This window comes from Hippocampus guttulatus, chromosome 9 (assembly GCF_054856545.1).
Source record: "Hippocampus guttulatus isolate MCC_2025c chromosome 9, RoL_Hgut_1.0, whole genome shotgun sequence".
NCBI classification, from domain to species: domain Eukaryota; kingdom Metazoa; phylum Chordata; class Actinopteri; order Syngnathiformes; family Syngnathidae; genus Hippocampus; species Hippocampus guttulatus.
The window spans coordinates 19,802,507-19,826,788 of record NC_141269.1 but is presented as its reverse complement, the minus strand read 5'-3'; the positions used below and the strand labels follow the sequence as shown (position 1 = coordinate 19,826,788).

At 41.8% G+C, this 24,282-nt stretch overlaps 1 protein-coding gene across 1 annotated transcript; it reads right to left on the bottom strand.

Moving 5' to 3' along the window:
- Positions 1 to 1,175: 1,175 nt before the first annotated feature.
- stx3a (syntaxin 3a) lies at positions 1,176 to 22,401 on the bottom strand. Its single transcript, XM_086120501.1, has 10 exons — positions 22,017 to 22,401; positions 21,413 to 21,487; positions 21,215 to 21,314; positions 20,879 to 20,953; positions 20,292 to 20,362; positions 19,003 to 19,111; positions 18,712 to 18,785; positions 10,367 to 10,501; positions 8,717 to 8,827; positions 1,176 to 1,874 (listed from the first exon to the last, which is right to left on the bottom strand). The coding sequence occupies exons 1-10, from the start codon at positions 22,044 to 22,046 to the stop codon at positions 1,797 to 1,799; spliced, it is 858 nt and encodes a 285-aa protein (XP_085976627.1). The 5' UTR covers positions 22,047 to 22,401; the 3' UTR covers positions 1,176 to 1,796.
- Between the last annotated feature and the right edge of the window lie 1,881 nt (positions 22,402 to 24,282).

Here is a 24,282-nt window from a genome sequence, read left to right as displayed (position 1 = left end):
GATTGGCTGGCAACTGATTCAGGGTGTCCCCGCCTACTGCCCGAAGACGGCTGGGATAGGCTCCAGCACCCCCCGCGACCCTAGTGAGGCTCAAGCGGTTCGGAAAATGGATGGATGGATGCAGAGAATGGCCAGCAGATGGTGCCAGTGAGGCTCTGTCTCACTTGCCGCCCCTGACTGCATGTCAACGCATATAAAAACGAACAAAACACAAATATGGTTAGTCAGAATTCTGAGATTAAAGTGAGAATCTTGCCAACCTTATTTTTTTTCTTCATTGGCCCTAATCCTCTTCCGTGCATTGCATACATTCATTACATTGCATTTCTAAGAACGCACTAATCGTGAGTTTGCTCAATGGGCCTGATTGTTAATTTACTCTTAATTATTTTGCATACAACCAAAGTAATACAAACATACTGTATATACAACAGACACACACATGCACACACGCACACGCACGTGCACACACACGTACATACACACTCACGCACACACTCACACATAACTCAAAAAAAGAAAGACACCCCTGCCTAGAATTATCCAGTGGTACTTGTAAATCATTAACATTTGTACCACAAAGACAGGTAAGCACAATGACACTCAATCAATACAATATCAATATTCGAAGATGATCAACTTCACTCAGTTGCTGTGGCTCTTTTATGCTTTGTATCTCTAGTCTGTCATATATGATTGATGTCTCCCAGAATATAAACCTAGATTACTCAGTGACAGGTTGTCAGTACGTCGAGATTTCTACCAGAGTGTCAACATTCATACTGTGCTTTGTATTTTCATAGAAAAAGACTTTTACTTTTCAACTTCTGTGTCATGTCTGCTCCTGGATCCTAATTCCTCTCCACGTGACACTCAATGCTGGGTAAAAGAATAAGACTCGTGTGACACTGACTACAGTGCAATGTCAGCGAGCTCGCAGGAGTCATAACAAAATCGGCCTCTGTATTATGTCAACAAGACCTATCAAATTATAAGACATGAGTTGCGTGAGTTTTCTGCATTAATCGATACTATGTCTTTGGCTGATTGCGCACTGCCTTAATTGAACAATAATACAGCGGGAATAGCGACCAACGACAGCAGCGGTGCAGTCTCACATATGACATCGCGTGTGTGTGTGTGTGTGTGTGAGAACATAGCAGAGACACTTCAGGAAGAATTAACAGTTTATTACACCTTGGTGGTACAATTGATTCAGCCTGTGGCTCACACAACAGACATTTGAGCATATATTTCATGCTCATTATAAATTCCACAATGCTTTATGTTTCAGCATATTGCTGTAGTCCTTTACAATGTAAATAACGACACCCAGCTGTTCTGTAAATTCTGTCATCCAGGAGAGATGCATTCTTTTTCAGGTTGAAGGCATAGCTTTCTCGCTATCTTCTAACTGTAGTGAAAAAAAATGGTCCTAGTATTGAAAACTTTTAACTTGTGATTGTGTGGGAAAACCCCTGATGCAAGAAGTGTGGGGAAGGGCCACACCGTAAAAATCCAGACAACTGAAATGGTGGAAAAGAGGAAAACAGCTCAGCTCAACAATTCAATGTGATGGTACAATTTTTCTCAGTCTGTGCACGTTTTCATCAATTATCTTCAGACATATACTGTAGAATGTATTTCGAAACAAGTCTCCACATTAGCTTTTCAGGGTCAGGAAAAGGGCAGATAACATTTAAAGCAAATGACACGCCCAAGAGTTTTCTCCTTAATCTAAGGTGCATAGTTTTCCGTTTGTTTAGACTCAGCAAGTCAAAGAATGTACCCAATGTTTATTTAAAAAAACTGTAGACAAATGAACCGAGGACAACAGCCAATATCACACAGCAACAGAAGATCATCATTTGTTTCTTCAGAGCATGTAAGAGAAGGAGAAAACGTTATGTCAGTATAAAACAAAGAAAGATGCATTACAGGTGTTCTTCAACTGCTTCAGACAACAAAGTGTATGCAGGAAAGTGGTTAAGATTGCACGATTGTCTGTGTCTAATGTGTTGTCTTGTGTTATTTTGTCATTTTATGTTAACTTTTCTTTTGATGGCGGCGCGGGCACCCGCAGCGGCTCCTCTTGTTGTATCTTGTCTGTTTAAGAGGGAGGAAATTTCATTTCATGTTCTGTATGTGTTACATACAGCACATTTGACAATGAAGTTGTACTTGACTTGACTTTATTACATCAACGCTGATTTCATTACAGCGATACCTTGACTTATGAGTTTAACTCCGTTCACTGGTCATGCTTATAATTTAAATTATTTGTATCTGAAAGCAACTTTCCTCATTGAAAAGAACAGAAATCACATTAATCTGCTCCAGCCTCTGAAAAAAACATTGCATTTTGTTTTGTTTTTTTGGACGGTGTATCCTCCATTGGCATTTCTCAAATGCAGAATGCCTCAAGGCTGAATCCTGGGGCCAATTTTGTTGTTGCATTTGCTCCCTCTATGATATACTGTACATTTGGAAAACATGGCATTTGTGGGCGGCACAGTGGTTCACTGGTTAGCACTTCCGCCTGGCCTAGGCCTACCTCTGTAGAGTTTGCATGTACTCAATGTGCCTGCGTGGGGTTTATCCAGGTACTCCACTTTCCTCCCACACTCCAAAAACATGCATGGTAGGTTCATGGAACACTCAGTTCAAGGTGCAATAGGCTCCAGCACACCCACAACCCACAACCCTCATGAGGATAAGCGGCTCAGATAATGGATGGATGGTGTTTCTTTGTTTGTTTGTTGTACAGAAACATAAATATAAGAGAAAGTAAAAATGTTTAAAAGAAGGGAAACATAAGTGGCCATCATTTAGCACAGTTTACATGTTCAGAGGGAAGTAGGACAAAGAAAAAAAAGACTTAGCTAGTCCTACTCATTCTTTGTGTATTTTGACTGGTTTCTTATTAATAAATGATAGGTCATTCAGGTACTATATTCCAACAAGAAAAAAAAGTCAACTTATAAAACTACTCAAAATATACAACTGCGTCATAATTAGTCCTGGGTACGACGTTAAACTGCATCCAACTGGTCCTCCAGGTTGGGGGTTGGGCGTGAGGTTAACAACCTCACCCTGTAAAACAAAACCTGTTACAGAAACGACGAGAGGAAGCCATTCCGGTAAACCACGGCGAAGAAGAGACGGCACATCCTTGGATGTATCTATGACGGGGCCGGGTGAAATCCAGCAGGAAGCCCGACCCCTGATGACCCCGATCTTTGGAACCAAAACCAACACCAGAGTAGGCACCTGGAATGTGCGCACAATGTTCCAGTCTGGTCGCATGGACCAGGTGCTGAAGAATATGAGGGACTATCGCCTGGACATCTTAGGCGTTAGTGAAATGAGGTGGACGGGGCAAGGGCGTCTCGTGGTTGATGGAGCAACTTTTCTGTACTCTGGGAAGCAAGACCACCATTCCCATGGAGTCGGCATCATCCTCTCCAATAGTGCAGCAAAAGCATTGATTGGATGGAAGCCGGTGAATGAACGGATTATTACAGCAAGGCTCTACACCAGATATGCCAAAGTAACCATCGTACAAGTCTATGCCCCAACCGAAGCTGCCTCAGCGGACGATAAAGACACCTTCTACAACCAGCTCCAGACCGTGCTTGAGGAGATCCCCAGACATGACATCAAAATGCTGATTGGAGACTTCAACGCAAAACTGGATAATGACAGAAGGGGCCTGAATGCCACAGTTGGACCACATGGGTCTGCAGGCTCCACGAACGACAACGGGGAGAGACTGTTGATGCTAACCAGTACCAACGGCCTCAGCATTGGCAACACCTTTTTTGAGCACAAGCGGATCCACAAAGTAACCTGGGTTTCACCTGGTGGCGGGACCCAGAACGAACTGGACTACATCTGCATCAACACAAGGTGGCGCTCGTCATTGCTCGACGTTCGCTCCCACAGAGGTGCAGATGTGGGTTCAGACCACTTCCTTGTGGTGAGTAAAATCAAGCTGAAGCTGAAGAAGGTGAAAAGGGTGCAGCCCAAGAGACCTTACGCAGTGGACAAGCTAAAGGATAACAACATCTCAGAAAGCTTCTGTGAGGAGTTGAGTAGGAAGCTCAAGGTATCACAACACCTTGCAAACATTGAGGAGCAGTGGAGTATGTTCTCTTGTGCCATTGCTGAAACTGCAGAAGCAGTTATCGGCAGAAAGAGGGGTACCAACAAAGAGAGATGGATAACAGACAACACCTGGAAGTTGATTGATGAAAGGAAAGTGGCCAAGATAAAAAGAGAACAAAAGAGGAGGCTCCGGAGCTGGAGGATGGAAGACGAGGAGTACAGGCACTTGGACAGGGCAGTGAAGAAGAGTTGCAGGAAGGATAAAAGACAGTGGCTAGAAGAGAAAGCAAGAGAGGCACAGGAAGCAGCCGAGAACAACAACACGACGACCCTATACAAGATCGTGCGGGAGCTAACCAACTCCAGGAGCAGCTCTAGCATGCCAATCAGGAGCAAGGATGGCAGGACACTTCTATGCGACGAGGAGCAAGAAGCAAGATGGCTGGAACACTTCAGGGAGGTTCTCAACCAACCAATGCCTCCCGTGCTCTTCAATTTCGATCAAGAGACACCAGCTCCAGCTCTAAATATTACATCGAAAGAGATATCCGAGACTGAGGTTGCCAGAGCAATCAAGGGCCTTAAGAACAACAAGGCACCGGGACTCGATGAGGTAGCTGCCGAGATGTTGAAACACGGCCAAGACGCTGTTGTGGAGAGCCTTACCCACCTGTTCAACCTGATTTGGCATGCTGAAGAGGTTCCTGCCGACTGGAGACGTGGGGTCATTGTCACGCTTCCTAAGAAGGGAAACTTCGCAGACTGCAATAACTGGCGGGGCATTACACTGCTGTCAATCCCCAGCAAGGTATTCTGCAGTGTCCTGCTACATCGCCTTAAAGATGAAGTGGATAACATCTTGAGGGAAGAGCAAGCCGGTTTCAGGAAGGGAAGGTCTTGCGCCGAACAGATCTTTACCCTTCGAAACATCATAGAGCAGTGCCAAGAACTTCAGACACCACTCATGATCAACTATATCGATTTCAAGAAAGCCTTCGACAGCATCCACCGGGAGTCACTGTGGCAGATCGTCCAGCTGTATGGTGTACCCCTCAAGTACATCAACATCTTCAGGTCATTGTACCACAACTCAACCTGTCGTGTCAAAACCAACAGTGGCACAACTGATGATTTTGACATTGTCACTGGTGTAAGACAGGGTTGCATTCTGTCACCCCTACTCTTCATCATCATAATTGACTTTGTGATGAGGAAGTCCATAACAGGGGAAGAAGTTGGTATCAAGTGGGGAGGGAGCAGACTAGCTGACCTGGAATTTGCAGATGATTTGGCTCTGTTAAGTCACACCCAGCCCGCACTCCAGGAGTTGACCAACAATCTGCATGAGCACGGAGTTAAGGTCGGTTTACGAATTAGCCAGGAAAAGACCAAGGCCATGGCCGTCGGACAGCACCAACACCTTCAACCACTCACTCTACACCAACATGACATAGAGTACATTGACAGCTTCACATATCTTGGGAGTAACATCTCAAATACAGGTGGTGTGGAGAAAGACGTCAACAGTAGACTTGGTAAAGCTGCGGGAGTGTTCCAACGCCTCCGCAACATCTGGTCATCGAAAGCCATCACTACGACCACCAAGCTACGCCTCTATATGTCAGTGGTTATCCCAACAGCGATTTACGCCTGTGAGACATGGATGAAGACAGCCAACATTACCAACAAGTTAGATGTCTTTCATCGGCGTTGCCTGAGATCCATCCTGAGGATCTCATGGAGAGACCACATCACCAACGAGGAGGTGATGAAGAGGGCAGGAGTGGCTGAACTGTCAGACATTGTCAAGTCAAGTCAAGTCAACAGTATTTATAGAGCACTTTCAAACAGCCATCGCTGCATACAAAGTGCTGTACATGGAGCAATTTAACATGCACAATAAACAGTAAGACAAATCGGTAATAAAGGCGGTAGAAAGCACCAAACAGTAAAACCAAGAACAAATCTAAGTCATGCTGAGTCGAATGCCAAAGAATACAAGTGAGTTTTGAGGAGGGTTTTGAAGATGGGCAGCGAGGAGGCTTGCCGAATGTTTAGTGGGAGGTCATTCCAGAGAGAGGGACCAGCAACAGAAAAGGCTCGATCCCCTCTGAGCCTCAGTTTAGTTCTTGGTACTTCTAATAAAGTCTGGTCCACAGACCTGAGGCGCCGGGCAGGTGTGTAGGGGCGGATGAGCTCAGAGAGGTAAGGTGGCGCGAGATTATTCAGAGATTTGAAAACAAATAAGAGGATCTTGAAAATAACTCTAAAATGAATGGGGAGCCAGTGAAGGGATGCCAGAGTAGGAGTTATGTGCTCCCTCTTACGAGTACCAGTCAAGAGGCGAGCGGCGGCATTCTGGACCAGCTGAAGGCGCTTAATGGAGGACTGGCTGACTCCAAAGTAAAGGGCATTGCAGTAATCGAGCCGGGATGTGACAAAGGCATGAATTACCATCTCAAAGTGTTCATGTGAGAGGAGAGGTTTTATTTTGGCCAGCTGTCTAAGGTGAAAGGAAATTGTCTCTGAAAGGAGAAGGAAAATGATCGGCCACGTACTCCGGCTGCCAAGAGAGAGACCGGCAAGTGTGGCCATGGACTGGATGCCAGAGGGTGGAAAGAGGAAGAGAGGTAGGCCAAAGAAGACGTGGCGACAGACTGCCAAAGAAGACCTCAGTGAGATGGGTGTCAGCTGGCATGGAGCAAGAAAGGTCGCCAGTGACCGGAACAAATGGAGGAGGCTCGTCGCCCAATGTTCCAAATAGGAGCGGGCGGAACTAACTAACTAACTAACTATACAACTGCACTTGGACTCGTGAACATATGTCTGCAGCTTATTTACATGTAGTACATAAGCACACACATTTATGTATCGTTATACGCTCATACTCATAATCAATATTTCATTATATAACAATCTAACACATTCAAAAGATTTCGGCATTTAAGCAATTTATTTGATTTATATATTTTTTTAATTGCTCTTTTTTGCTACGATTGGCTGGCAACCAGTTCAGGGTGGCCCCCACCTACTGCCCAAAGACAGCTGGGATAGGCTCCAGCATGCCCGCGACCCTTGTGAGGATAAAGCGGATCAGAAAATGGATGAATGGATGAAAGTTATTTTTTTTGTAATTTGACAACAGGTATAGTATTTGTTTTATTTGTGTTTCCTTATATTTGCACACAACAGGTTAGGTATGGTAATAATAATAAACAACGTACTGTATGTTATGAGTTCTTAATCAGGACATCCTAGGATTTGGACAGGATCCCCATGATTTTTTTACATTTCCCTTTGACATTTTCATTAATTGGCTCTCAACATAATTTGCATCAATTACGACTCCAAGGAAATTATTTTCATACACTTTTTCTATTTCAATTGAATTTACCATAATTTTGACTTGTTTTTACTAGATTTAGTGCCAAAAACCCATTAACTTTATTTTGTTTAAGTTTAGTGATACTATTTTTATATCAAACACATGTTTTTAATATGTTTCATTTATTTTCCGCAGTAGTCAGAAGCTGTTTCAGATTTTCTCCAGAGCAATATCGTTACGTCATCAACAAATACTAAGACCTTTTAAATAGTTTGAAGACATAGTAAATATTTATATTCAATATACCGGTACATAGTTTTGGGCCTCGCACTGGCCCTTGAGGACCTCCATGAGTAATCTTCAATTGATTTGATTTTATGTTGGTGAACTGCACACACTGATATCTATTACCTAAATAATTTTTCATCCATTTATATGTCAGACCTCTTATTCCATACCACTCCAATTTATTCAATAATATAGTATGATCTATGGTATCAAATATTTTGTTTAGATCTGTTAAAATCCATCCATCCATTTCACAACTTATACTGAACAGTCACACGGGAGGATGCTGGAACCTATCCCAGCTGACTTCGAGCGAAAGACGGATTACACTTTGAACTGGTCGCCAGTCAGTCATAGGGCACATGTGGAGACGAACAACCATTCACACCCACGTTCACACCATCACTGAGAACACAAGTCAGGCGAGTGTACCGTTGCACCATCAGCGACCTCTATAAAAATCTCAACAGGAATTTCTTTTGCTAGGTTACCACTGAGATTCAAAATATTCATTAAATGAATTAGTTATTTCTGCAATTTTATCAATAACAGTGTTTTTATCTTTTATAGAATATCCTCGGAGGTGTATAGTTTTAGAGCTATTTTCGATGACGTGATTTAGTATTCTCCATATTTCTAGTGTGTTGCCTTCTACTCTTACAATGCATGATAGTGAGCTTATCCTCACGAGGGTCACGGGCATGCAGCCTATCCCATGACTTTCAACTCGGCATAACTCCGACTTAATCTTAGTTTTACTGTTTTTGTGCTTTCTACTGTCTTCATTATTAATTTATTGTTTTCTTGTTTATTGTTGTATCTATGATATTTGCTCCATGTACAGCACTTTGTATACAGCGGTGGTTGTTTTAAAGTGCTCTATAAATACAGGTGAGGTGAGTTGAGATCTGCTCCCTCATCAAACTCAGAAGTCAAGAAAATATAACAAGTGAAATATTTCAAATAATTAACTTGAGAAAATCAAGCCACACTTACCCTTCGTGCTTCCTGTTGAAACTTGGCTGCTTTCTTGGTGTCAGCAACTGCTCTCTCTACAAAGCCGACTGATTGGTCCATGTTACTTTCAATTCTGTCAATCATGCCACCCTGAGAGATAGAAGGCCAAGAAATAATGAGCAAATGCAGACACTAATTCTCCAGGTGACAAAGAAAAATTGTGACACACCCCACCCCTAAGCCAATTATTTACTACACTCAGATTCCATAATGGCATGAATGATTTAACCATGATTGGGCAAGATAAAAGTATGGAATTGTAACAAAGAGGGCATTCTCATCCAGGCATGCAATGATTTTCCTTTAAAGCAGTGGTTCTTAACATGGGTTCGATCGAACCCAGGGATTCGATGAATCGGTCTCAGGGGTTCGACGGAGCCTCTACCACGGAGGTTAAGACACACAACAAGGAAACTGAGGTCTTTTGGGGTTCAGGGGTCGCTCCTTAAGACTTTCTATAACTCGGTGGTGGCCTCGGCCATCCATTATGGCATTGTCTGCTGGTCAGGCAGCATCTCGGCCCGGGACAGAAAGAGACTGGAGCGACTGGTCAGGAAGGCCAGTTCTGTCCTGGGCTGCTCCCTTGACACTCTGGAGGAGGTGGGCAACAGAAGGATACTAACTAAGCTAAAAGCTATGATGGACAGTCCGTCCCACCCTCTCCAGCCCGCCCTGACAGCACTAGGTAGCTCCTTCAGCCAGAGACTGTTACACCCGCGCTGCAAGAAGGAGAGATACCGACGCTCGTTCCTACCAACTGCTGTCAGGCTGCTGAATAAAAAATAGCAGCAATAATATTAATAATAATTAAATGATGTGGAAAACAACTGTAAATAGCGCTGCGATTTATCCATTTTGTATTTATATTGCACTTAATTGAACGGTGTTTGTTTGTTTTTTCTTCTTCTTTCTGCCTACATTCTTGCTGCTGGAGGCTGTAAATTTCCCCAGTGTGGGACAAATAAAGATATCTTGTCTTATCTTATCTTATCTTATCTTATGCCAATTAGTTATGACACGCCCGCTTGGCCATCACTGGCTGCAGATGATCACATTACAATCAGTGCTGCGGGAAATTTAGTTCGCTCAGTAGTCAACGTGTGACTGTCGCGATAGTATGTCGTGTGATTTTTTTTTAGAATGTTTCAATACACACAAAGAAAAGTAGTCGGACGACTATCTACCACATAGATTCACATGCATCACAGAACGTGATGGGATTTAGCATCCCTATCTATCTGCATGATTCGTCATGCCAAGTTGAGCAACTCTAGTCACACCGGCAAAACTGAAGGAACACTTCTCGAATTTTTATTTTTCATTAATGAAGGGGTCGATGAATGTGCATATGAAGTGGTTGGGTTCGGTACCTCTAATAAGGTTAAGAACCACTGCTGTAAAGTTTTCCTCATCACTTTCTTCACTGTATTGTCTCTTGTTGATCAAAATGGCATGAAATAATTTGTTTAGTTTCGGCTTCATTAATCACTTAGGATATTCTAAATTTAAAATTAAAAAAAAAAAGCACACAAAATGCATATGTGCAAAGTTGTTATCAATATTTTCACTTAATATGAACTTTATTTCGAGAATTCTAATCTGTTTAACTTGCATTTGTTTGTCACATACCTGGTTCTCAACCAGCATGGCAATATCAACAAACATGTCATGAAGCTCTTTGATGCTGCTCTCCAACCTAATAATGTCTTTGTGACGAGCCTCAATCTCGTTCAAGGCCTGCTGGTTTAAATTGGAATCCATAATCTGTGAAAAAGATCACATAGACATTATCATGTGGGGGAAAAAAAGACCACATTCTGTTGACAAGCACATTTATGCAGCATGTCTCAAGCATCTCAGACTCCTGGGAAGGATGGATTATGAACTGTCAACAAAAGTCAAAACCCAGGACGGATTATCAGGGTTCCCACTCTTGCTCTTGCTTTTTATTTATGGACCTTTTAAGGACTTTTGAGGGCTAATTTAGCCATTTTTAAGGACCCATTCTCCATTGAGTAGGGGATTCACAGTGGATTTAATGAACAGAAAGGCACATATCACTGAGCTGGTGTTCAAACCATTGCTGCCAAAGGAAGGGCACATCTTTATTTTTACGGCAATCGATAACCCTTTATTTGACATACTGTCTGTCAAATTGAGACGGTGAAAAAAGCAGAGCGGAAACAAGGAAGGCATGTAGCCCGACAGCGGGGTTTGAGGGGAAGGGCACCAGGCGCATTTTCCGACAAAACTATTAATTGGAAGGGTGGGGAAAATGACATACACAAATGAAATGAACACCACGGGTTAATTTTTAAGGATTTTTATTGATTTTTGAAGCTTTTCCTGAAAATTAAGCACAATTAAGAACATAAGCACTTAATTGAACGGTGTTTGTTTGTTTTTTCTTCTTTCTTCTTCTGCCTACATTCTTGCTGCTGGAGGCTGTAAATTTCCCCAGTGTGGGACAAATAAAGGATATCTTATCTTATAATTTTACAACTTTTTTTAATGGATTTTTATTAACTTCAAGGACCCTGGAACTGTCAACAAAAGTCAAAATAACATTCTTGAGTGCAACTACACTAACCCCCATCTAGTTACACTTTGCCACTGCAGTTTCAAGTCATCTTGACTCAATTACGTTTTAACATTTTGGGAAACAGAAAAAAAAAAATAATAATAAATAAACAAACAAACTTTGCTTTATTGAATGCATCCAATGCAATATGGGCAAACAAATGGCAACAATATGCTGATTGGATCATGGGGGAAGCCATCGAAGCAATAAATCCAGAGTTTTTCTACCCAAATGCGGTATTTTCTGCACAATAAGACGCACCTCACAGCATTCAATTTTCCCAAAAGCCAGCAGTGCGCCCTAAAAGCATGATGTTACACAGTCTATTTATATTCACCGTTGAGTTGTTTTAGTGTTCCTGTGCTATCTAGTGGTGATTATTAGCAGGAACCAATTGAAACCTAAAAGGGTTCTGCCCGACACTCATTGGCATGTGCATTCGCCAACACGTACTCAAACAGACAACTACTTGGTGAGCAGCCATTATGAAAAGAAGATCATACCAAAAGCATCGTTGACTACTGACTAAACGAAGGAAGAAGGAGACAAGAAAGATTTCTAAGGATATTGATCCCCTTGTGGATGTGAGCCCCCGAGGTTTGTGTGCCTTTTTGTTGAATCAATTGTCTTCATAACTTTTGTCTTTCATTTATTGTTTTGTAATGCCATTTGTATTTCTGTGTTTCATGTCCGTGTTTGTGACCAGTTCTGATGGCTATAACGGCTGCATCGGTTGTGAAGGCTCCACACAAATAAAGCTGTATTGTATTGTATTCCTTTAGCATAGCAGTATTTAGTGGATGCATCGTGCAACTGCAGCCACTATTGAATAGCTTCTATTCAATGCAATTTATAATATAGTGCCCCCTATATATGAAAACAGTTTAAAATAGGCCATTTATTGAAGGTGCACCTTATAATCCGGAGTGTCTTACAGTGCAGAAAATATGGTACAGTCATACCTCGGTTTTCGACAATGATCGGTTCCAGAAGGCTGTTCGAAAACCGATTTGCTCGAAAACCGAAAACAAGCTCTTTCAATAAAAAAATCTTTATTGAACACGTCTGCTCACAATGGAACACTACACGAGGAAGCGCCACTTCCTCGTCTAACCGAAGAAGCGTCACTTCCTTGTGTAAGGAAGGCGAGAGGAGTCAAGTGGTGCATTCAAGTGCGCTCAGTTTGGTCGAGAACCGATTTTTGGTCGTTTCTGAACCGCTTTATCCACACAAGTGCTTAAAAGTTTGCCGGGGAAGATATTCCTTGGCCTTGATGAGATTTTCAAACTAAACTTTCAACTTTTCGGCAGCTTCCTTGTCTGAACTGGCTGCCTCCCCATGACGAATCACGGAGAGTTTCCCACTTCTTTTCCTAAACTTTTCGAACCATCCTCTGCTTGCTTTAAAATCAAACTCTTCAGGAGCAATGCTAGGATCCTTTTTTATCAAATCTCCATACAATTGTCTTGCTTTGCCACAAATCGTATCTTGACTAAGACTGTCCCCTGCTAGCTGTTTCTCATTTATGAAAATAAGCAAAAGTTTCTCAACTTCCTCTAATATTTGTGGCCTTGGTTTGCGAAACACACAAGATCCTTTAGCCACATCAGTGACTTTAGGATGGTCTTTCTTTTTTCGGATGCTGCTGATCGTCGATTTCGGCAGCGCCAAACTCCTTAGCCAACACAGACATACGTACACTTGATCAATATTTCGCTATCAAATCTTTCTAAAATTCAATAGTTTTGTGCACTATTTTCCTCTTTTTTTCACCATCTTTACTACTTCCACTTGTTTTCTTTGGTGCCATGATTAGGATACACAATGCAGAAATAACAGTCCGATTTGCGAAGATGTCAACAAACACGATGACTTAAAAAAAAAAAAAATCTTTATTGAACACGTCCACTCACATTGGACGCTCTTTTTTTTATTTTTATTGAACACGTCTGCTCACAATGGAACGCTCCACGAGGGAGCGTCACTTCCTCGTCTACCCGAGGAAGCATCACTTCCTCGTGTAAGGAAGGCGAGAGGAGTAAAGTGGCGTATTCAAGTGCGCTCAGTTTGGTCGAGAACCGATTTTCGGTCGTAGTCCGAGGCATTAAAAAAAACTAAATTTTTGGTCGAAAACTGATTTGGTCGAGAACAGAGACGTTCGAAAACTGAGGTTTATCACAATATATTAATTTTTTTTTAAAGTTTTATGACACTGTTTTGGACGCCCTAAACATGACTGAGAACCCCTGAAATGTTGCACATACATCAGGCCTGTGATCATTTTAATATTATAGAGGGGTATTGTGTGATTCTTTTTTTTTTTTTTTTTTTTTAATGGCTCAGTACTCCTATAAATCTTAAATGATGATTTACGTGTCATCTTGGTCTACAAAAATCATGCCCTAACCAGGGGTATCAAATTGAGTTGCGTTTGTGCATGTTATGTTAATCGTATTCTTTTTTCTGTTTTGCTACCATGTGATTTTGAGGGTGGCGAAAGACTCTGCAAGACCTCTCAACATCCGAACAGTGATAAGGTGATGAATGCATGACACTTAACGCTGCAGCATATTTGTTGTGTAGAGGCTCATAACAGCTTTTGACAAAATGTATTCCTGTCCTGACACAGATTAGAAGGAAGTCCTCGGCATTTAATTTTCAAAACCTTTTAAGCACTATGTCGGAGCCGAGATAAAATAAATAAATTAATGAAAACTTGCTTGCATCAGTGCACATAGATCTCCAGAGGCAGAGAGAAGATTCACATTGGAATGTGCTTCAGTCATACAACACATTTCTCCCTCAGCATCGGCTTCAACACCAGCATCACCAATCCAATCAGCTTCAACATTAGAGTCAGCATCAACTTCAGCTACGGCATTATCTGAAGCTTCACAGCCGCAAACGCACCTCGTATTTATGGATATACAGTCTCTCGGGAAGCAAACTTTGAGAGCACTTGGACAAATCAATACAAAATAGTAAAAATTCATCTACATCTGTGACGGTGAATGCTACCATTGAAGTTCAGAAACACTTGGCAGAATTAGTATCGACAGACACCAAGATCCATGGCAGTATTGGCGAACACAAAAACATTATTTCCCGAAGTGATTCAAACTGGCTCTCATGTATCTTTCTACACCAGCATATTCTGTGTCATGATCACGTTCTGTTAGTGTCCAGCAGGTGGCAGAGGTGTTCCCAGTTTTCCTGCAGCGCATTTGCCTCATGGACCACGTCAAACTGCCGGATAATTTTGCCTTGCTCAAGTTATTGTTCATTGCATTTTTTTCTAGACGCTCTCTTACTACTCTAATTCTGTTTTTAGTTCTTGTCTTGTTTTCTCCGAAACTAGATAGATTTAGATAGATAGATTTTCTCCGAAACTAGATAATAGTACTGTACATATTAGTGAACTCTTAACACTGTGTACATTGGGGATGGGGCATGCTGACCTTGACTCGGGACGTTGTGCGTCGGTGTGCAGAATACTTCGAAGACCTCCTTAATTCCAACCAGCACACCTTCCTTAGAGCAGGCGTGTCAAACTCATTACACATTGTGGGCCACATACAGCCTCGGTAGATGTCAAGTGGGCCGGACCATTAAATTATACCATACTCTGCTATAAATAACCAAAATAATATGTCTTTCCTTTGTTTTGGTCGAAAGAAGTACACTTTTAAGATTAAACGAGATTTATAAAGAAAGGAATTTTTAAACCATTTACACGTGTATATAAAATCTTAATGTAATCCCTGCATACACCTTACAAACTAAGGGGAGTGCTATTAAACATGTAAAGAATAAAATATTCACATGCCCTTGATAGCGTCTGCTGTGTTGGGTCTATCTCAGTGACATACTGATGAGACTGCTGTTGTCTTCTTCTCTGATCAAAACAATGTTGTCTTTTACTCTGATCAAAACAGTGTGTCCCCCTAGTGGATACTCCATGAATCGCACCTTATTAATATATTCATTCCGTTTCTTTTATGCATTTTTTTCACTTTTAAATTACCCTTCGGGCCTGATCAAACCTCCTTGTGGGCCGGTTCCGGCCCGAGGGCCATATGTTTGACACCCATGCCTTAGAGGAAGCTGAGTCTAAGGACTCTGAGGTGGGCTCTCCTATCTCTGTGGTTGAAGTCAGCGAGGTGGTTAAAAAGCTCCTCGGTAGCAGAGACCCAGGCGTGGATGAGATCCGCGCAGAGTTCCTCAAGGCTCTGGATGTTGTGGGGCTGTCCTGGTTGACACGCCTCTGCAACCTCGCATGGTCATCGGGGAGTGTGCCTCTGGTTTGGCAGACCGGGATGGTGATCCCTCTTTTTAAAAAGGGGGACCGGAGGGTGTGTTCTGACTACAGAGGGATCACATTCCTCAGCCTCCCTGGTAAGGTCTATTCGGGGGTGCTGGTGAGCAGGGTCCGTCGGGAAGTTGAGCGTCAGATTCAGGAGGAGCAGTGTGATTTTCATCCCGGCCGTGAAACAGTGGACCAGCTCTACACCCTTAGCAGCTTCCTCGAGGGCACATGGGAGCTCGCCCGACCAGTCTGCATGTGCTTCGTGGACTTGGAGAAGAGGTTGGACCGTGTCTTTCGAGGGAGTTCTGTGGCGGATGCTTTATAGGGTACCGCACCGCGCCCCCTGAACCTGGCTGTTCATTCCCAACACCACCGGTGTCAGAGTTTGGTTTGCATTGCCGCCAGCAAGTTGCAATCGTTTCCAGTGAGGGTTGGACTCCGCCATGGCTTTTTTTGCCGATTCTGTTCATAACCTTTATGGACAGAATTTTTAGGCGTAGCCAAGGCGTTGAGGGGGTTTTGCATCTTTGCTTTTTGCAGATGATGTGGTACTGTTGACCTCATCAAGAAGGGCTCTCCAACTTTCACTGGAGCAGTTCACAGCCGAGTGTGAAGAGGTTGGGATGAAAATAAGCACCTTCAAATCTGAAACATTGGTCCTCAGTCAGAAAAGCGTGAGTGCAGGGTTCGATTCTGCACCCGGCCTTCCTGTGTGGAGTTTGCATGTTCTCACTGTGCCTGTGTGGGTTTTCTCCAGGTACTCTGGTTTCCGATGCGAGTCGCATGCGACTCTTTGGCTATTTCAATGCGATTCCCAGGCTTTCTCATGACAAGCGTTGAAAACGCAGCGGCAGTGGCGCTGCCATTCAAACAACGCCACTAAGTACAGCAGAACTTACAATGTCAACCTATCATCAATCCAATTACTTGATTCACATACAGGGCAACCAGTCAGATAACCACTGAATTTTGACCTTTAGGTCACCGCTTATGCGCAAAGAGCGGCGCTAAACTTACATGCAATGATTTCTCTAGATTGTCTGAAGCTTTTGATGATATTATGGACCGTAGGTGATGAATTCCTTAAGTTCCTTGCAATTGTAAGTTGAGGAATATTGTCCTTAAAATGTTAGACTATATTGTCACGCAGTTGTGCACATATAAGTGAATCTAACCCCATCTTTGCCTGTGAATGACTGAGCAAGCAGGGATGCTCCTTTTATATCCAATCATGGCACCCACCTTTTCCCATTTAGTCAGTAGGATGTTACAAACAGGTGTTTGATGAGCATTCCTCAAATTTCTCTTTGTCTCTGTCTTTTTTGCCACCTGTCCCAGATTTTTTTTGTTTGTTTGTTTTGTTTCAGCTATAAAATTCTCAGGAAATGATTATTTGCTAAAAACAATTCTGTTTATTAGATTGACGTTAAATATCTTGTATTTGTAGTGTATTTAATTAAATATAGGTTGAACATGATTTGCAAATCATTGTATTCTGTATTTCTTCATTTTCAACACGTCTCAACTTCATCTGAATTAGTTTTGAAAATAAAACAACTCCAGACAGGAGAGCTGAAGCTATTCAAGTGAGTAACATGTGCACTCGATCACACCACTAGCTGAAAATGTGAAAAAAGTTTATTTTAACAATTAAGTGTTATGTTGTTATGATAAGCGTAGGTTTTTTTTACATTGAAAAATAACGCTGTATTATAACTCCATGAATAGGAATCAAATCGACATCAACCCAATATTTTAGAATCTTTCATATTTATTCTCACTCAGTGTGATCAATGGTTGAACACAGATCTGATATCCTGGCAGCAATTGATGAAAGACACACGAAGCTCTTCCTCCGCAGCTCTCATTCTTTCTGTTTTTAAGTTTTACAGCAGTCAGGCTATTTCTTTAGCCACTTCGGGTCCGAACATCTCATTTACAATGGCTTTGCAGGCGGGAAGTATTAATTGCTCTGCCACTTTTTTTTTTTTTTAATTTAGCCACATGTTCAGCGACATGGTAACTTGCTTTCAAGGATCTCTCATTTACCTTTGCGGTTTTTCTCATGCACGTTATTTGTTTCCCCGTGTATTCACGCAGGCGAACAAAATACTCCACTTTGTTGTTTTGAAGTGAAGGGTGTTTTGTTTGGAGATGGAGTTTAAGCTTACTTGGGACCATAGCGCTGTTTCACCACATACCAAGCAAAATGGAGTCAGTGCCGTTGCATCTCCGGTAAAAGTAAATCTAAATGAAAGATACCTTTAGTTGTATGGCCTCGCGCCGGAAACTTCGCTTGTCTTCAAGCATAAAACAATTAGCTAGCTGCTGCTGCTACCTACCGGTATGGAAGAGTACAGTACTATGCGATTACTCTGCCAAGCGATAGACCGCACAGGCATACATACAGTATTGGATAATTTCCCACGGCACACCTGACAATATCTAATGAGAAGTTCCAGCCCTTTAAATGGAAAGTTGGTCAAGACTGTTCAGAGGCGGGAAAACTATTATAAATCCTGAGATCTGACATGTCAAGTCAAGTCAAGTCAACAGTATTTATAGAGCACTTTCAAACAGCCATCGCTGCATACAAAGCGCTGTCGATGGAGCAATTTAACATGCACAATAAACAGTAAGACAAATCGGTAATAAAGACGGTAGAAAGCAAAAATGTGTGGATATCCACTTTAAATTATTCCTTGAACATCAAGTGATTCTCCTTGATTTCTTTCTTGAGGTCTCGTACTTCTTTTGTAATTGTGGCAAGCCCTTTGAGTAACGAGCGGTGCTGGTTGGCGCTACCACTATCGCCACCCGCTGTTTTATCTATGGAAGTCTGCTTCATTGTCATATGGATTTAAACAATATTGTGGAGTATTATTTTAACACGTGAGTGAACATACACATTACAACACTGTTATTTTTCTGTGAGGGGAAGCTGGAACGGATTAATGGCTTTTCCATTCATTTCAATGGGAAAAGATGATTTTTAGATATGAGTGTTTTGAGTTACAAGCATGGCCACTGAATGAATTATACACTTGTCTCAAGGAACCACTGGACGTGTGCAACAAATATATTTACCCCAGCAGTGAAGACAGCTGAGTTGCCTCCCTCCAGCATCTCCTCCAGTTCCTCATCCGTTGTTGCTTTGCCCGCTACAATTAACAACAAAACAAATAAAAATAAATATTTTTTTTCTTTAAAAAAATCACCTCTGTTATCTTTGCTTTCTGTTTAATACTGTAGACAGAACACAACAATAGAAAATGTCCTCATAACAGCACTAAGACATATTCAATTTACTGATGCTTTCGGTGACATGAATCTTATTTTGAACAGACTGTAATGGTATTTACAGACAAAGCAACTTACTGATCTCAAGTTGTCGGGCAATCCGTCCTTTACTCTTGTCTCTGAAGTCAATTTGCGCCTCATTGTATTTTGTCATTACCTCTACAAATTTCTTCGCCAGGATAGCATGCTGTAGAATTTGGAAAAAAAAAAAACAGTTCACTTGTGTTTCAATGGTGGAAATTGATCATGATGAAAATGAGGACCTTATCATGGTATGAATATCTTCAACTGTGCGAATGCTCAAACGATTATGTTAGTGCCGCTATGGGCTTGATTTACTAAAATCTCCAATAGCGAGTGCTAAATTGAGCGATCCCTTTAACAAATTGTGGTGGTGGATGTCTTGTACACGATCTAATAAGATTGCAATGTTTTATTAAAATCCTAATTTGCGGTCACTAAAATTGCATGTTCAGTCACTTTTGACTGATTATGTAAACTGGTAGCAGCAGTTTTAAAAATGGTGGGGAGGATTTTGCCCTTGAGTTACAGTAGCTCTGATATGAAATTAGAATGTGATAAACAAGCATTATTGCGTTACAGAAAAGAAAAATCTACTAATTTTGGGGAAGCCAGCAACCACATACGGGCTGTTTTGTTTGAGTTGTTGGATTAACTCATCCCGAGTGTATGGGAATTAGATGCATCTGCCCAACCTACCTAAATTTGTCACCCATAAAACTAGGCTGGGAGAGGCCAACACCAATTGTTAGTGTGTGCTAAATCATCCAGATGTACGGAAATGCAGATTTGAAAGGGAGGATTGTCAAAGGTGTATGATATGCATGGCTCCTTCAAGTGACTGGCTCCAAATCAGACCTTAAAACATTCAGAAGCTCCAAAATTGCATTGCTGAATAGACAATATGTTGCGATCATTTTTTGTTTCTGGCATTTCAATAATGTTGACATGATTTTGCCCGCATCTTAGCGCTGCTGCATTGTATTTGCACCTGGCTTCCATACAAGCTCATATAATCACACAAAATTAGCCATGTCAATTCAAATCTTAATCAGGTTTGATAAATCACAAATTGAACTAACTTGCATAATGTACTCATTGCAGAATGCACTAAAGAACTGCGTAGCAACGTTGCGCATTTGGCAATCCTGCGTGCACCTGGTCAGTACAAGTTTCCATATATTTTAGTGTGATCAATCAAGTCTGCGTGTGTTTTTCACATTTGCAACTCTTGAGTAAATCAAGAGTGCTATCACCATTTGGAAATTGTGATAGCAGCACTGATTTAATATACAGTATCAAAATTAGATCACGCTGCTTTTCTCTAGATATTCGATGATTCTAACCTGGGATTTTTTTATCCTGAGGTCAGCAGAGGCCCTCTCATCTTTGTTTGTCTCAAGCTGGTGTTCGATGCCTGTTTCAATACACAGATACAAGGAATCAAAAAGACATTCTCTCGCTTTTTCACTTCTAAACAAGAACATCAACATGTTTCTGGTTAGTGTTTACATGCAGTAGACATAAACATTTTTCACACCAATGTACAAATGCCAGGTTTTTGTAATACCATTTCAGAACGTTTTCCACTATTAATGTGGTCCTGTAATCTGTACAACTCAACGTGTGTGTGTGTGTGTGTGTGTGTGTGTCCACGCGCACACGCAATCACACACAGACACACACACAAACATTCACACAGAGTAAAAAAGTCCGGAATAAAAGCTTTAACTCCCCTGACAGTCACTCTTGTGATAACTGAAAACCAAAAACGTTCATCATATCTATTTTTGTCATCCTGTCATGAAATACTTGCCAAATTAAAAAGGAGAGAAACATTCATAGCAAGTAACCATTACAATTCTGATTTGTAAGAAACCTTGGTTGGTAACATCAGTCTAACATGTAAATAGATGCAAGGTAAAGTACTGACTCTTGAGTTTGTTTCTTGCATCGTTGGCAGACTTCTTAATCTCATTGGTGAGTGCTTCAAGATCATCCTGTGTTTCTAAATATAGAAATGAGGTGGAAGGGGGGAAGAAAACAATAAACAGGAGAGACAATGCAAAGTACGACAAGTATACAAGTATACAAACATAAATAATTGCAGAGAAATGTGTGTGTGTGTGTGTGTGTGTGTGTGTGTGTGTGTGTGTGTGTGTGTGTGTGTGTGTGTGTGTGTGTGTGTGTGTGTGTGTGTGTGTGTGTGTGTGTGTGTGTGTGTGTGTGTGTGTGTGTGTGTGTGTGTGTGAAGCAGAAGGTAATTTACTCTGGTCGGATGTTGGGGAGGACAAGATGGTGGAGTAGAGTTTTTTTATTTCTGTCACACTTTCATCAATCTTGTCAATACTGTTGCGGATATCCTCAATCTAAAACAAGATAGAACCACATACAGTCATGCATAAAAACATCATTAGTATTTTGATCGAATTGACATTGACTAGAAGAAGATGTCGACATATACTACCTGGGCAAAAAAGTCTTCCATAAAAGCCTCATTTTCCACCGTAACCTCAATGTCATCCCCTCCGACATCACTTGTCTGTTTAAACCAAATTGGAAGACATTAATGAGGGGATCGAGAAAGCAAAAGAGCCAAAGGAAAAAATAACATTGTTTTGCATGAGATCCAGTTTCCTACATCAAGATACAATATTTGTATCAGTTATCTACTTCATTTGGGCCCTCCAAATGTATTTAAATGGCAAGCATTTGTAGACATTCAATGAAAGTCAGGACAGCACTTCTTCCGAACATAATGTGTTGAGGAAAGTTTCGGGGAAGATTATCAATTGAATTAGGTCACATTCATCTTGAATTTGAACAAGTTGTTTTTGACCTAGGATTCATTTGTAAAGTTTGCTTCTAGGTTAGGCTTCTTAATAATGCATCATAACATTGGGATATTAAATTGACTGTGCTATACTGAATCTAATCATGTTAAATCGAGATACTTCAAACACGATTGTGGCATTTTAATTTATCAATAGTTATTTTATAAAGATTAGCAGAATAACACTGTTTTCACAAGATGGGAAGGCAAAGAGTAGAACCATGAACATTCTGCCTACCTCCTTGAGCTGAGCCAGTCTGTCCTTCATTGTGATAAATCTATAACTACAAAACAAAAGAAAAGTAATTAAAACATGTGGATGAAAAAAAAGCCAATTCTTGAAAAAACTGCTGAATCCTGTTTTATCTCTCTCTGAAAATCTCAATAAATTAACCTGAGAATGGTGGTGAATAAGCAAATGCTAAACAAAAATGTAATTGTTAAAAGAGAGAATAAATGCAATAAATTTTGCAAACGTTAGGGTTTTAACAAACAAAAAGAAAAACCAACAAATAAATACATCACCACAGAAGTTAGAGAGGGGCGCCGAAACAAATCACTAATGGGACATCACTGTCAATATAACCTGAGGTCTCACTAAGCCTCTCTCTCTAAGAACAGATTAGGGTAGTAGTTCAAGATGACAAAGCTGTCCCTCCCCCACTCATTCCAAGTCCAGCTTGATAGGCTTTAGATTCCCACAGTGAGAAATGCCACTTAGAACTTATTTGGCTTGAGCTTCACACACACACACACACACACACACACACACACACACACACACACACGTGCACATTCAAGTCTCTCTCTCTCTCTCTCTCTCTCTCTCTATATATATATATATATATATATACAGGGTGACCCAAAAAAAAACGGGCCCCAACTCTAATTAGGACCCGTTTCTTAGTGTTTTGTCCAAATGAAATGAAACTTAGGCCATCACTAGTTTATTATATTCAAAACGTCACATCAAAACACTAGGGTCTTTGGCCTTTTTTTCTCCGTTCTACAGCATATGTTCTAGATGGCCTCCATTTAGCTCCGTGCATTTCTTGAGGCGCAGCACGAAGTTGTCCATGACGTTCTTACAGACTGAATTGATAATGGCTCTCATCTCCTCCCTGATGGCTTTCTTGAGTTCCGTGATGGTTCTGGGTTTTCCTGCGTAGACTCTGTCCTTAAGATAGCCCCAAAGAAAAAAATCTGGTGTGAGAACTTGCTCCGTCTTGCTGGAACCAGAAATCTCGGCCAGAGGCATCATTGGACCAATCTTCATCGAAGAATCTGGCGCAACAGTGACAGTCACCAAGGAGCGGTATGTGGAGGTCCTCAAAACCTTCAAGAATGAGCTCCAGACCATCTACCCGTCGCTCATGAGCAAGTTCTGGTTCCAGCAAGACGGAGCAAGTTCTCACACCTCAAACCTGTCCCGAGATTGGCTGAAAGAGAACTTCGGAGGCCGAGTGATCAGTCTCAAGACTGATTTTGAGTGGGCATCCCATAGCCCGGACCAAAGCCCCCCAGGACACCCTGAACCGGTTGCCAGCCAATTGCAGAACTACTTAATCATGCACATCAATTAATACTTTGTGTGCTACTGTTATTACAGCGTGTGCACAAATTCATCCATCCATCCATTTTCTAATCCGCTTCATCCTCACAAGGGTCGCGGGCATGCTGGAGCATTTCCCAGCTGTCTTCGGGCAGTGGGCGGGGTACACCCTGAACCGCTTGCCAGCCAGTCGCAGGGCACACAGAGACGAACAACCATCCGCCCTCACATTCACACCTATCATCCTGTCATGCATGTTTTTGGAATGTGGGAGGAAAGCGGAGTGCCTGGAGAAAACCCATGCAGGACCGGGGAGAAAATGCAAACTCCACACAGGTAGGCCGGAGCCGGGATTGAACCCACGACCTCTGCACTGTGAGGTCGATACGCTAACCCAGGGGTGGGCAATTATTTTCCCGGGGGGGCCAAATGAGAAGCTGAAAATATTGTGGAGGGCCGGGCCAAAAGTTAGAAATAGAAATAGAAAATAAAGAAGATAGCACAATGTCTTGATAGCACAATGTCTTTGTATGCCATTAATAATGTAACATTCTCCTCCACCATCACACTCAGCACCGATTCTCCTCAAGGATGTGTACTGAGCCCCCTGTTGTTCACGCTCTACACATTTGACTGCTCTCCGACTCTTATTAGCGGTCCAGTTTGCGGAAAGTTTTTAACATGATAACAATCAAACCATTCTAGGAAATGTTCATTTACTCGAGCCACAAGCAATTCACTCTGAGCATGGAAATTGCCAGAATCGGACTGAGTAACAATCGCTTCCTTTTTTTTCAAAGTCTCGTAGATTTGAGTCTTTCCGACTCCAGGCGTCTCCTGAATGTTTCGTACTTTGTTACCCGCTTCGTTTAATCAGATACATATCACTTTCCCTTGCATGGTCATAACTCTCTCCCTCTTTCTTCGTCTTCCCCTCCCTCCCTGTGCTCTG